Source organism: Elephas maximus, chromosome 18 (genome assembly GCF_024166365.1).
Source record: "Elephas maximus indicus isolate mEleMax1 chromosome 18, mEleMax1 primary haplotype, whole genome shotgun sequence".
Classification (NCBI taxonomy): Eukaryota; Metazoa; Chordata; class Mammalia; order Proboscidea; family Elephantidae; genus Elephas; species Elephas maximus.
This window is the reverse complement of record NC_064836.1, coordinates 17,612,456-17,625,977: the sequence shown is the minus strand read 5'-3', so window position 1 is coordinate 17,625,977 and position 13,522 is coordinate 17,612,456. Positions and strand designations below refer to the sequence as shown.

General features: G+C 37.8%; 1 protein-coding gene across 8 annotated transcripts in view; it reads right to left on the bottom strand.

Moving 5' to 3' along the window:
* Positions 1-13,522, bottom strand: part of LOC126061336 (complement receptor type 1-like) — a 130,689-nt gene that overhangs the window by 26,985 nt on the left and 90,182 nt on the right. For 3 of the 8 annotated variants that reach the window (XR_007513767.1, XM_049857835.1, XM_049857837.1), the window contains one exon: positions 3,699-3,839. The exons of 2 other annotated variants lie outside the window; for them this stretch is intronic. Coding sequence is in view for 5 of the 6 variants with exons in the window: in XM_049857835.1 (XP_049713792.1) it covers positions 3,699-3,839 (141 nt within the window). In the remaining variant the exon portion in view is untranslated. Of the gene's footprint in view, positions 1-1,976; positions 2,071-3,493; positions 3,574-3,698; positions 3,840-11,983; positions 12,440-13,522 lie in introns of those variants that run through there. 3 more of the 8 variants (XM_049857838.1, XM_049857841.1, XM_049857840.1) reach the window with 3 other exon arrangements.

Genomic DNA, 13,522 nt, shown 5'->3' with positions numbered 1-13,522 from the left:
GAAGATCTAAGTGCCACAATCAACCAACTTGACCTTGTAGACATACACAGAAAACGCCACCGAACAGCAACCAACTATACTTTCTTTTCTAGTGCACATGGAACATTCTCTAGACTAGACCACATATTAGGTCATAAAGCAAGCCTTAGCAGAATCCAAAACACTGAAATATTACAAAGCATCTTCCCTGACCATAAGGCCATAAAAGTGGAAATCAATAATAGGAAAAGCAGGGAAAAGAAATCAAAGACTTGGAAACTGAACGATACCCTGCTCAAAAAAGACTGGATTACAGAAGACATTAAGGATGGAATAAAGAAATTCAGAGAATCCAATGAGAATGAAAACGCTTCCTATCAGAACCTTTGAGACACAGCAAAGCAGTGCTCAGATGCCAATTTATATCAATAAATGCACACATCCAAAAAGAAGAAAGGGCCAAAATCAAAGAACTAACTCTACAATTTGAACAAATAGAAAGAGAGCAATGAAAGAAACCCAGAGGCAAAAGAAAACAAATAATAAAAATTAGAGCTGAACTAAATGAAATGGAAAACAGAAAAATAATTGAAAGAATTAACAAGACTAAAAGCTGGTTTTTTGAAAAAATCAACAAAATTGATAAACCACTGGCCAAACTGACAAAAGAAAAACAGGAGAGGAAGCAAATAACCCGAATAAGAAATGCGATGGGCGATATTACAGCAGACCCAACTGAAATTAAAAGAATCATATCAGATTACTATGAAAAACTATACTCACATTTGAAAACCTAGAAGAAATGGATGAATTCCTGGAAACACGCTACCTACCTAAACTAACAGAAACAGAGGTAGAACAACTAAATAGACCCATAACAAAAGAAGAGCTTGAAAAGGTAACCAAAAAACTCCCAACAAAAAAAAGCCCTGGTCTGGAAGGCTTCACTGCACAGTTCTACCAAACTTTCAGAGAAGAGAGAACACCACTACTACTAAAGGTATTTCAGAGCATAGAAAAGGATGGAATACTCCCAAACTCATTCTATGAAGCCACCAAATCCCTGATACCAAAACCAGGTAAAGACACCACAGGAAAAGAAAATTATAGACCTATATCCCTCATGAATGTCGATGCAAAAATCCTCATCAAAATTCTAGCCAATAGAATTCAACAACACATCAAAAAAATAATTCACCATGACCAAGTGGGATTCATACCAGGTATGCAGGGATGGTTCAACATTAGAAAAACAATTAATGTAATCCACTGCATAAATAAAACAAAAGACTAGAATCACATGATTTTATCAACTGATGCAGAAAAGGCATTTGACAAAGTTCAACAGTCATTCATGATAAAAACTCTCAGCAAAATAGGAATAGAAGGAAAATTTCTCAACATAAAAAAGGGCATTTATACAAAGCCAACAGCCAACATCACCCTAAATGGAGAGAGCCTGAAAACATTCCCATTGAGATCGGGAACCAGACAAGGATGGCCTTTATCACCACTCTTATTCAGCATTGTGCTGGAGGTCCTAGCCAAAGCAATTGGTCTAGAAAAAGAAATAAAGGCATCCAGACTGGCAAGGAAGAAGTCAAAGTATCTCTAATCGCAGATGACATGATCTTATACAAAGAAAACCCTAAGGCATCCTCCAGAAAACTACTGAAACTAATAGTTCATTAGAGTATCGAGACACAAGATAAACATACAAAAATCAGTTGGATTCTTCTACACCAACAAAAAGAACATCGAAGAGGTAATCACCAAATCACATCATTTACAGTAGCCCCCAAGAAGATAAAATACTTAGGAATAAATCTTACCAGAGATGTAAAAGACTTATACAAAGGAAACTATAGTACACTTCTGCAAGAAACCGAAAGAGACTTACATACGTGGAAGAACATACCTTGCTCCTGGATGTGAAGATTTAACATTATAACAATGTCTATTCTAATAAAAGTGATCTCTGCATTTAATGCAATTCCGACCCAAATCCCAAGGACATTCTTTAATGAGATGGAGAAACAAATCACCAACTTCATATGGAAGGGAAAGAGGCCCCGGATAAGTACAGCATTACTGAAAAAGAAGAACAAAGTGGGAGGCCTTACTTTACCTGATTTTAGAACCTATTACACCACCACAGTAGTCAAAACAGCCTGGTACTGGTACAACAAGAGATACATGGACCAATGGAATAGAATTGAGAATCCAGACATAAATCCATCCACATATGAGCAGTTGATATTTGACAAAGGCCCCCAAAACAGTTAAATGGGGAAAAGACAGTCTTTTTAACAACTGGTGCTGGCATAACTGGATATCCATCTGCAAAAACATGAAACAAGACCCATACCTCACTCCATGTACAAAAACTAACTCAAAATGGATCAAAGACCTAAATATAAAATCTAAAAAGATAAAGATCATGGAGGAAAAAATAGGGACAATGTTAGGAGCCCTAATACATGGCATAAACAGTATACAAAACATTATAAAGAATGTCGAAGAAAAACTAGATAACTGGGAGCTCCTAAAAATCAAACACCTGTGCTTATCCAAAGACCTCACCAAAAGAATAAAAAGGTTACCTACAGACTGGGAAAGAGTTTTTAGCTATGACATTTCTGATCAGCGCCTGATCTCTAAAATCTACATGATACTGCAAAAACTCAACTGTAAAAAGACAAATAACCCAATTAAAAAATGGGCAGAAGATATGAATAGACACTTCACTAAAGAAGACATTCAGGTAGCCAACAGATACATGAGGAAATGCTCAGGATCATTAGCCATTAGAGAAATGCAGATCAAAACTACAATGAGATTTCATCTCACTCCAACAAGGCTGGCATTAATCCAAAAAAGCACAAAAGAATAAATGTTGGAGAGGCTGTGGAGAGACTGGAACACTTCTACACTGCTGGTGGGAATGTCAAATGGTACAACCACTTTGGAAATCGATTCGGCGCTTCCTTAAAAAGCTAGAAATAGAACTACCACACGATCCAGCAATCCCACTCCTTGGAATATATCCTAGAGAAATAAGAGGCTTTACATGAACAGATATATGCACACCCATGTTTATTGCAGCACTGTTTACAATAGCAAAAAGATGGATGCAACCAAGGTGCCCATCAACGGATGAATGGATAAATAAATTATGGTAAATTCACATGATGGAATACCACGCATCGATGAAGAACAGTGAGGAATCTGTGAAACATTTCATAACATGGAGGAACCTGGAAGGCATTATGCTGAGTGAAATTAGTCAGTTGCAAACGGACAAATATTGTATAAGACCACTATTATAAGAACTGGAGAAATAGTTTAAACTGAGACTAACACATTCTTTTGTGGTTACGAGAGGGAGGAGGGAGGGAGGGTGGGAGAGGGGTATTCACTAATTAGATAGTAGATAAGAACTACTTTAGGTGAAGGGAAAGACAGCACACAATACAGGGGAGGTCAGCACAACTGGGCTAAACCAAAAGCAAAGAAGTTACCTGAATAAACTGATTGCTTCGGAGGCCAGCGTAGCAGGGGCAGGGGCCTGGGGATCATGGTTTCAGGGGACATCTAAGTCAATTGGCATAATAAAATCTATTAAGAAAACATTCTGCATCCCACTTTGAAGAGTCGTGTCTGGGGTCTTAAATGCTAGCAAGCAGCCATCTAAGATGCATCAATTGGTCTCAACCCACCTGGATCAAAGGAGAATGAAGAACACCAAGGACACAAGGCAATTACGAGCCCAAGAGACAGAAAGGGCCACATGAACCAGCGACTACAGCATCCTGAGACCAGAAGAATTAGATGGTGCCCGGCTACAACCGTTGACTGCCCTGACAGGGAACACAACAGAGAACCCCGGAGGGAGCAGGTAAGCAGTGGGATGCAGACTCCAGATTCTCATAAGACCGGACTTAATGGTCTGACTGAGACTGGAAGGACCCTGGTGGTCATGGCCCCCAGACTTTCTGTTGGCCCAGGACAGGAACCATTCCTGAAGCCAACTCTTCACACATGGATTGGACTGGACAATGGGCTGGAGAGGGAGGCTGGTGAGGAGTGAGCTTCTTGGATCAGGTGGACACTTGAGACTATGTTGGCATCTCCTGCCTGTAGGGGAGATGAGAGGGTGGAGGGGGTTAGAAGCTGGAAAAGGACACGAAAAGAGAGAGTGGAGGGAGAGAGCAGGCTGTCTCATCAGGGGGAGGGTAATTGGGAGTGTGTAGCAAGGTATATATAGGTTTTTGTGTGAGAGGCTGACTTGATTTGTAAACTTTCACTTAAAGCACAATAAAAATTATTAAAAAAAAAACTTTTTTGTTGTCATTAATTTAATGGGTAAAAAATTCTACCTTGTTCTTTTACATTTTTTCCGTTCTAGTGAGGCAAAACAGTTTCCATACATTTATGGGCCAGGGTCGAAGAATATTTACATTCTTTCTGCCAATCCTGCCTTCTAAGATACTTTTTGTACTTCCCCTCTTCTGGGGCTGTGTTGTGTTGACCAAGCTAATAGGCAAAGCTAGAGCTCTGAAGAAACTCCATTTACCTCAGAAATGGCATGGAGACTTTTGTGAACCAAGAAGATCCAGAAAGTGAGAGGAGCAGCAGGAAAGAGGCCAGCTTGGGCTGAGCATTTAAGGGAGAGTCTGGGTGGAAGAGAGAGAAAGACGGTTTCTGGGAAAGCAGTTATTCTAATTAATGGAACTTTGGGGGACAGAAATGGGTAAAGCGGATTTTAGGACATTTTTGTGAGTGTCAACATAGTGCAGTCCTTCTTTATGTCTCCTCTCTGAGAGATTGCAATAAAGGCTCCTCTTTATCTTTTTTGTCTTTACATCTTTTCTGGAGTTGAACTTATTTATCCTGCACGCAGCACCATGCTTATGCTGGTCTAGAAGTAGCACAGTTAAATTTGGGTTATGTGTATTAATTGTTGGAGTCCTTGGGTAGTGTAAATGATTAATGCAATTGGCTGCTAACTGAAAGGCTGGAGGTTCAGGTCCACTCAGACGCACCTTGGAAGAAAAGCCTAGCGATCTACTTCTGAAGAATCAGCAGTTGGAAACCCTATGTAACACAGTTTCATGAATCGACTTGGGGCAACTGGTTTGGTTTGGTAGTAATTGTTAGTGGCTCATTCTGGCATTAAGGTAGAGTTTAAGATCACCCTCGCTCTACTCTGAGAAAGACGTTGATATGAGTCAGGCCTGTGACATAACTGGGCCATTGAAATGGAGGATGTGGTGCATCTGAGAATTCCAAGAAATTCTTCAGTCTGTGATAGTATACTAGCACTCAGAGGTTCCTTTTCCTATTCGCTCTTTACCCTCACTACGGTGCCATATTCTAAGCCTGACCCCGCCCCCCAAGACTATCTACTTGCCCTAGACTTGGTATAGTGGTTAAGTGCTACGGCTGCTAACCAAAGGGTCAGCAGTTTGAATCTGCCAGGCGCTCCTTGGAAACTCTATGGGGCAGTTCCACTCTGTCCTATAGGGTCGCTATGAGTCGGAATCGACTTGACAGCACTGTGTTTGGTTTTTTGCTTTAGGGCAAGTATCTTGGGCAATCTATCCCAAGCCTTAGGGAAAAATACACACTTTTTCTTTTTTCTATTGTCTCGTCTTTCTTTGCATCTTCTCCCTACAAAGTGGTAAGGGTTAAAGGATCAGCATTAGATAGGGTTAAGAGGCCAGGAACAAGAGTGTAAGGGGACCTGCTTTTAGTCGGGGTCCTAGCCCAGAGAAGCAAAAGAAATTTGCATGTGGTCCGGCCCAATTCATGAGGAGTCTACAGTAAGGTCTGAGTTTCAAACACCTGCTGGTTAAAACAGATATTTGACCCACTCTTATTCTTGGTGTATGTCTCTTTCACGAATCGGAAGAAATGCTTATTGTTTCCCTCCCTCCTTTCCTCTATTTTTGTTTAGTAGGAGCTCAATATATGTTAATATTCACAACTATTACTACCACCACAACCACTACTACTGCTACTTGTATGGTATGATAATACAATTAAACTTCATTGTCTTTTTCACATATTTCTAGTCTGTCTACTGCTTTCTTACTTTACTTTTAAAGTACATAATAGTTGATCTTTTATGATTTTTTCTATCATATCTCAGTTCAAAAAGTTGGCCTCCTTCCAGTTGTTTGATAAATGTTCTTTTTTTTTTATTCTAGCTTTTCTATGGTTTGACCTTTAAAATTTTAAAATCTTTATTATATGTAGTATTTATTGTAAGATAAAAGATTCTAAATGTTTTTTTCCCAGTGCTAACTATATTATTTGTTCATTTCCCCATGGATTTATGATGTCTCAGTTATTATATTTTATGTGAAAGATATGTATATTGTTACTTATAATAGCCTTTATTAATATCTCTTTTGTTCTATTTATATGTCCATAGCTGTGCTGGCACAAGTTGATTTATGTACTGTGGCATTATATTTTGTTCTAATATCTAGGGGGGTTGGTTCCCCAATCATCTGAATTTTCTGTGACTGACAGCCAGACCTTCAGAATACTCTAAAGGGATTCAGTCAGTTAGCCAGTGAGCTTTTTGCTAAAGAAAAGAATGCAACCTGATACTAATGGAGTGCCAAGTTTATAATTTAGAAATACTAATTGTGAATTGGATTACTTAACACATTTAAGGGATTAACTGTAAACATGGATCTTAAACAATCTTGGTATATAACCATGTATTATAAATGAGAGTCATAAAAGTGGGGGGGGGGTGGTTAGCACTAACTTGTATATAGAAAGGTTATTTGTTGTAAATTTTGCTCAACTGCCCCTTGAAGGGTACAAGCTCACTCTAGCATTTGCTATTTTAAAACACCCTCTGGTTGCCAGCAGAGCTCATGCCACATGATTGCTCAGTCTGCTGTGTAGAGCAGTACCAACCTGAAATCCCAGCCTACAACAGTAAGAGACCTTGGCCAGCTGCTCTCTGCAGATTGGAAGACGCTGTCTGGCTCCTGCTGGAAGCATTTCTTTCTTTCTTTCTTTTTAAATAATATTTTATTGAGTTTTTGGTGAAAATTTACAGAGCAATTTAGGTTCATATTTGACAGTTTCACACAAATCGTTCAGTGACATTAGTTATACTTATCAAAATGTGTCAACATTCCCTTTAATTGTGTGTTTTTTTTTTTTTTTCATTTCCAGTGCTTTAGTTTTCCTGCCCCCTTATCTTCTCATCTTTGCTTTTGAGAAATTATTGACCTTTTGGTCTAATATGGATGGTTTTTAAGTAGAGCACTGATCTCATGGGTCATAACCTTTATGTTGTATGGCACTCTGCTATTTTGCTAAAAGGTGATCTCAGTGGACAGGCTTGGTTCTAGTTTTAAAGAGTGTCTCAGGGTGATAGTCTCAGACAATCCTCTGTTCTCTACTGCTCCAGTTTGTCTGGTTGTGTACACACCCATCCCTGCCTGAGTAACAATACACCTAAACCCATCCATATGTGCTCACACACTTGATTTTACTTTGGTAGTGCTATGCTCACTACATTCACATTTGGTGTCACTTTTCCTGTCACCAGAAATAACTAATCTCTACCATCTAAAGTGGACTTTGCTCTCCTCCCTTCTCCCCCTGGTAACCACCAACAAACATTGACTTGTCTTTGTATATCTATTCTTGTCTTCTTATAAAAGAGGAATCATACAATATTTGTTCTTATATGCATGACTTATTTCACTTAGCATTATGCCCCCCAGGTTCATCCATGTTATGTTTTGCGGACTCATCATTGTTCTTTGTGGTTAAGTAGTATTCCACTGTATGCTTGTGCCACAATTTGCTTATTCATTCATCCATTGATGGGCACTTCGGCTGTTTTCATAAAGAAGCAATGAACGTAGGTGTGCATATGTCTGTTTGTGTCATTATTTTTAGGTTTCTAGAGTATATACCTAGGAATGGGATTGCTGGATCATAGGGTAGCTCTATTTCCAGTTTTTTGAGGAAGTGCCATACCATTTTCCATAGTGGGTGTACCGTTTTACAGTCCCACTAGCAATGGATAATGATTCTAATCTCCACACATCCTATGTCAATATTTGTTATGTTTTTTTTTTTTTCTTTTTGTCAGTGCCATTTGAGCCAGGGTAAGATAATATTTCATTGCAATTTTGATTCGCATCTCTCCATGGCTAATGGGGTCTTCAGTGGTGCAGTGATTAAGAGCTCAGGCTGCTAACCAAAATGTTGGCAGTTGGAATCTACTAGTCGCTCCTTGGAAACCCTGTGGGGCAGTTCTCCTCTGTCCTGTGTGGTTGTTATGAGTTGGAATTGACTCAATGGCAGTGGGTTTTTTGTTTTAATGGCTAATGATATGTTTCATATATTTGTTGGCTGCTTGAATATTGTCTTTGGTGAAGAAGGTTCTATTCTTGTTCTTTGCTAATGTTGTGATTGGGTTGTTTGTCTTTTTGTTGTTGAGTTGTTACAATTTCTATAGATTTAGACCCTTATGGGATAAGTTGTTTCCAAAGATTTTTTCCCAGTCTGTAGATTTTCTACTCTTTTAATAAAGTCTTTGGATATCGTAGGTATTTGATTTTTGTGAGGTCCTGTTTATCTATTTTGTCTTCTCCTACTTGTACATTTGTCATTACATTTGTTTTCCTGCTTTTACAGAAGATTAGGTCTCATAGTTTTCTCCCAGGAATTTTATGATTTTAGGTTTAAACATTTAAGTCTTTGATCCATTTTGAGTTAGTTTTTGTGTATGGTGTAAGGTATGGGTCCTGTTTCATTTCTCCGCAGGTAGATATCCAGCTTTACCAGCACCGCTTATTAAAGAGACTGTTTTTGCCCCACTGAATGGACTTTGACCCCTTGTAGAAAATAAGTTGTCCATAGACGAGTGGATTTAATTCTGAGTTCTCAATTCTATTCCACTGGTCTATATATCTATCATTGAACCCATACCAGGCTGTTTGATTACAGTGGCGGTACAGCATGTTTTGATATTGGGGAGTGTGAGGCCTCCTGCTTTATTCTTTTTTCTTCGGCATTTCTCTGACTATTACGGGTTTCTTTCCATTCCATATGAAGGTGGTCATTAGTTTTTCCATTTCAGTAAAGAATGTAGTTGGGATTTGTATCACGACTGCATTGTATCTGTAGGTCACCTTAGTAGAATTGACATTTTCACTATTTTAAGTCTTCCAATCCATGAGTACGGGACGTCTTTCTATTTTTATACGTCTCTTTTAGTCTCTTGCAGTAGTATTTTATAGCTTTCATTGTATAAGTCTTTTATGTTCCTGGTTAGGTTAATTTCTAAGTATTTTATTGATTTGGCAGCTATTGTAATGGCATTGATTTCTTTTTTGGAGTAGTCTTTGTTAGTGTAAAGGAATCCAACTCTTTTTTGTGTGTTGATCTTGCACCCTGCAATGTTGCTAAATTCTTTTATTAGTCCCAGCTGTTCTCTTGTGGAGTCTTTAGGGTCTTCTACTTATAAGATCATGTCATCTGCAGATAGAGATAGTTTTACTTCTTCCTTTCTGATTTGGATACCTTTTATTTCTCTTTCTTGTCTTACTGCTCTGGCTAGGACTTCCAGTACAATGTTGCATAAGAGTGGTGATAATGGGCATCCTTGTCTCATTCCCGTTCTCAAAGGGGATCCTCTCAGCCTTTTGCTGTTGAGTATAATATTGGTTCTTGGTTTTGCATATATGCCCTTAGTTACACTGAGAAAGTTCCCTTCTATTCCTATTTTGCTGAGAGTTTTTATCAGGAATGGGTGTTAAGTTTTATCAAACGCCTTTTCTGCAACAACTGATATGATCATATGATTCTTTTCCTTTGTTTTATTATGTGGTGGATTACACTGATTGATTTTCTAATGTTGAAACACCCTTGTAATCATGGTATGAATCCCACTTGATCCCTGATGTATGATTTTTTTTGATGTGTTGCTGAAGGCTATTGGCTAGAATTTTGTTGAAAATGTTTGCATCCATGTTCGTAAGGGATATTGGTCTGTAATTTTCTTTTCTTTCTTTCTTTTTTGTGATGTCTTTGCCTGGTTTAGGTATCAGGGTTATGCCGGCTTCATAGAAAAAGTTCAGTAGTGTTCCTTCCTCTTATGTTTTTGAAGAGATTTCATAGGATTGGTATCAGCTTTTCTCTGAATGTTTCCTAGAATTCTCTGGTGTAGCCATCTGGTCCTGGGTTTTTTGTTTTTTTGCAGTTTTTTGATGACACCCTCAATCTTTTCTTTTGTAATGGGTCTGTTTAAATATTCTACCTTTGCATTAATTTGGGAAACCCTGGTGGTGTAGTGGTTAAGTGTTATGGCTGCTAACCCAAAGGTCAGCAGTTCAAATCCACCAGGTGCTCTTTGGAAACTCTATGGGGCAGTTCTACTCTGTCCTATAGGGTCTCTGTGAGTCAGAATCAACTTGACAGCAACGGGTTACAGGTGTTAGTTTGGGTAGGTAGTGTGTTTCTAGAAATTTGTCCATTTTATGTATGTTTTCAAATTTGTTGGAGTATAATTTTTCATAGTAAATCAGTTATAATCTTCTTTCTCTCTGTTGGATTAGTTGTAATGTCACCAATTTCATTTCTTAATTGGTTATTTGCCTGTTCTGTTTTTTTTCTTTTGTCAGTCTAGCCAGTGGTTTGTCTATTTTATTGATCTTTTCGAGGAACAAACTTCTGGTTTTGTTGATTCTTTCTATTGTTTATATATGTGTGTGTATATATATATATATATATATATATATATATATATATATATATATTTGCCCTGATCTTTATTAGTTTCTTTTTTGTTTGTTTGTTTACTTAAGGCTTCTTTTGCACTTCCTTTTCTGTTTGTTCAAGTAGGCTTATGTTAACGTTCTTGGATCTTTCTTCTTTTTTACTGCTATGAATTTCCTTCTGAGTATTGCTTTTGCTGCATCCTGAAGGTTTTGATATATTGTGTCTCCATTTTCATTTGATTCTAGGAATTTTTTAATTTTACTTTTGTTTCTTCTATGACCTAATAGCTTTTTAGTAGTGTACTATTTAGTCCCCACGTATTTATTTATTTATTTCCCTTATTTTTCCTTTTGTTGATTTCTAGCTTCATACCATTATGGTCAGAGAAGGTGCTTTGTATGATTTCAGTCTTTTCAAATTTGTTGAGGCTTGTTTTGTGTCCTAGCAATATGGCATATGCTGGAAAATGATCCATGTGTGCTGGAAAAGAAAGTGTATCGTCCTGATGCCCAGTGGAGTGTTCTATATATGTCCGTTAGGTCCCATTGGCTTATGGTTTTATTTAATTTCTCAATCTCCTTAATGATCTTCTTTTTAGATGTTCTGTGTATATAATTTAAAGTGGTGTGTTAAAGTCCCCTACTATTACTGTGGAGTTGTCTATTTTCCTTTCATATTAGTCGTTGTTTGTTTCAGATATTTTGAGGTATTGTTGTTAGGTGCATACATATTCATAGTTGTTATGTTTTCTTGCTGAATTGACCCTTTTATTATTATGTAATGTCCTTCTTTATCTCATGTAGTAGGTTTTGATTTGAAGTCTATTTTATCTGATATCAGTATGGCTACCCCTGCTCCTGTTTATTGTTCACTGGTTGCATGGCATATTTTTCTCCATCCTCTTATTTTCAGTGTTTGTATTATGTCTAAGCTGTGTTTGCCGTAGACAGCAAAAGGATGGTTCATGTTTCTTTAATCCATTCTGCCACTCTCTGCCTTTTGCACTGGGTGATTAGACCATTTACATTTAAGGTTATTACCGAAAATAAAGTGTCTACCACACTTATTTTGCTATTTATTTTTTGAGTGTTTTATATCTTCTTTGTTTTTTAAATCTGATTTTTTTTTCCTGATTTTGTTTGTATTTGGCTGCTTTCTTTTTTTTTTTTTTTTATTAACTTTTATTGAGCTTCAAGGGAACGTTTACAAATCAAGTCAGTCTGTCACATATAAGTTTATATACATCTTACTCCATACTCCCACTTGCTCTCCCCCTAATGAGTCAGCCCATCCAGTCTTTCCTTTCATGACAATTTTGCCAGCTTCCAACTCTCTCTATCCTCCCATCCCCCCTCCAGACAGGAGATGCCAACACAGTCTCAAGTGTCCACCTGATATAATTAGCTCACTCTTCATCAGCATCTCTCTCCTACCCACTGTCCAGTCCCTTTCATGTCTGATGAGTTGTCTTCGGGGATGGTTCCTGTCCTGTGCCAACAGAAGGTTTGGGGACCATGACCGCCGGGATTCCTCTAGTCACAGTCAGACCATTAAGTATGGTCTTTTTATGAGAATTTGGGGTCTGCATCCCACTGATCTCCTGCTCCCTCAGGGGCTCTCTATTGTGCTCCCTGTCAGGGCAGTCATCGATGGCTGCTTTCTTGTGATGAGCCATTTTGCTTTCTTCCTTCTTCTGAAAAAAAATTTTTTTTTTTTTTTGGTGATTTCTTAGTACTTGCCACATATATTGCATTACACAACTTACAATTGCAACAACTTTTAACATATTAACAACAGTTAACATACAACCTTAACATAATAAATCTACTCCTGGTATAGTCCTCCCTTACCCATTTCTGTTAGTGTGTCTCCATTGGTATCAATATACAATCTATACTTGATAAGTTTACTTTGTACTTAATTCTTACAAACTTGATGTTGTAGTGTTTGTGGGATTTAATTATTGAGTTTATTCCCTGAAAGTAACATATACTTGGTCCTTGTGATTGCCCATGTTGTGCATTTTTTGGAGATCTCTCTCTTATTTTTTATTTATTCACTTTTTTCCTGTGTATAGATATGAGTATTTATTTAATGCTCTCGCCTTGTGTGTTCATTTTCATTTGATTCTAGGAATTTTCGGAGTACTCTCTTGAATAATACTTGCAGACTTGCAGAGCTGGTCTAGTTGTGGCAAATTCCCAGAGCTCCTGTTTCTTTGGGAATGTCTTCATTCCCCCTCGTTTTTGAATGACAGCTTTGCTCGGTAAAGAATTCTTGGCTGGCAATTATTTTCATTCAATATTTTATATATGTCGCACCATGTTTTCTAGCCCCTGGAGTTTTTGAGGAGAAATCCACACCGATTCTTATGAAAGCCCCTTGGTATGTTATGTTGCATTTTTCTCTTGCTGCGTTCAGAATTCTCTCTTTGTCTTTGGTTTTCAAGAATTTTATTAGGATGTAGCACGGAGTTGAACTTTTTGTGTCTCTTCTAATTGGGTTTGTGTAAGAAGGAGTACTTGCACGGTTGGTTCTCTGTTCAAGTCTGGGACATTCTGATTATCTCTTAGAAAATTGCTTTATGCCCTTATTTTTACGGTGCTCTGGGATTCTTTCTGGAATTCAAATAATTCTAATATTAGATTTCTTAATTGAATCCCATTATTTCTATTTGGGTTTGTTGCTTTTCTTTGTTTCTCTTGAGACCCGATAAGCTCGGTTATTTTGTTTTCTAGTTAATTTAGTCTATCTTCAGGCTGTCTGTCTCTGTTGT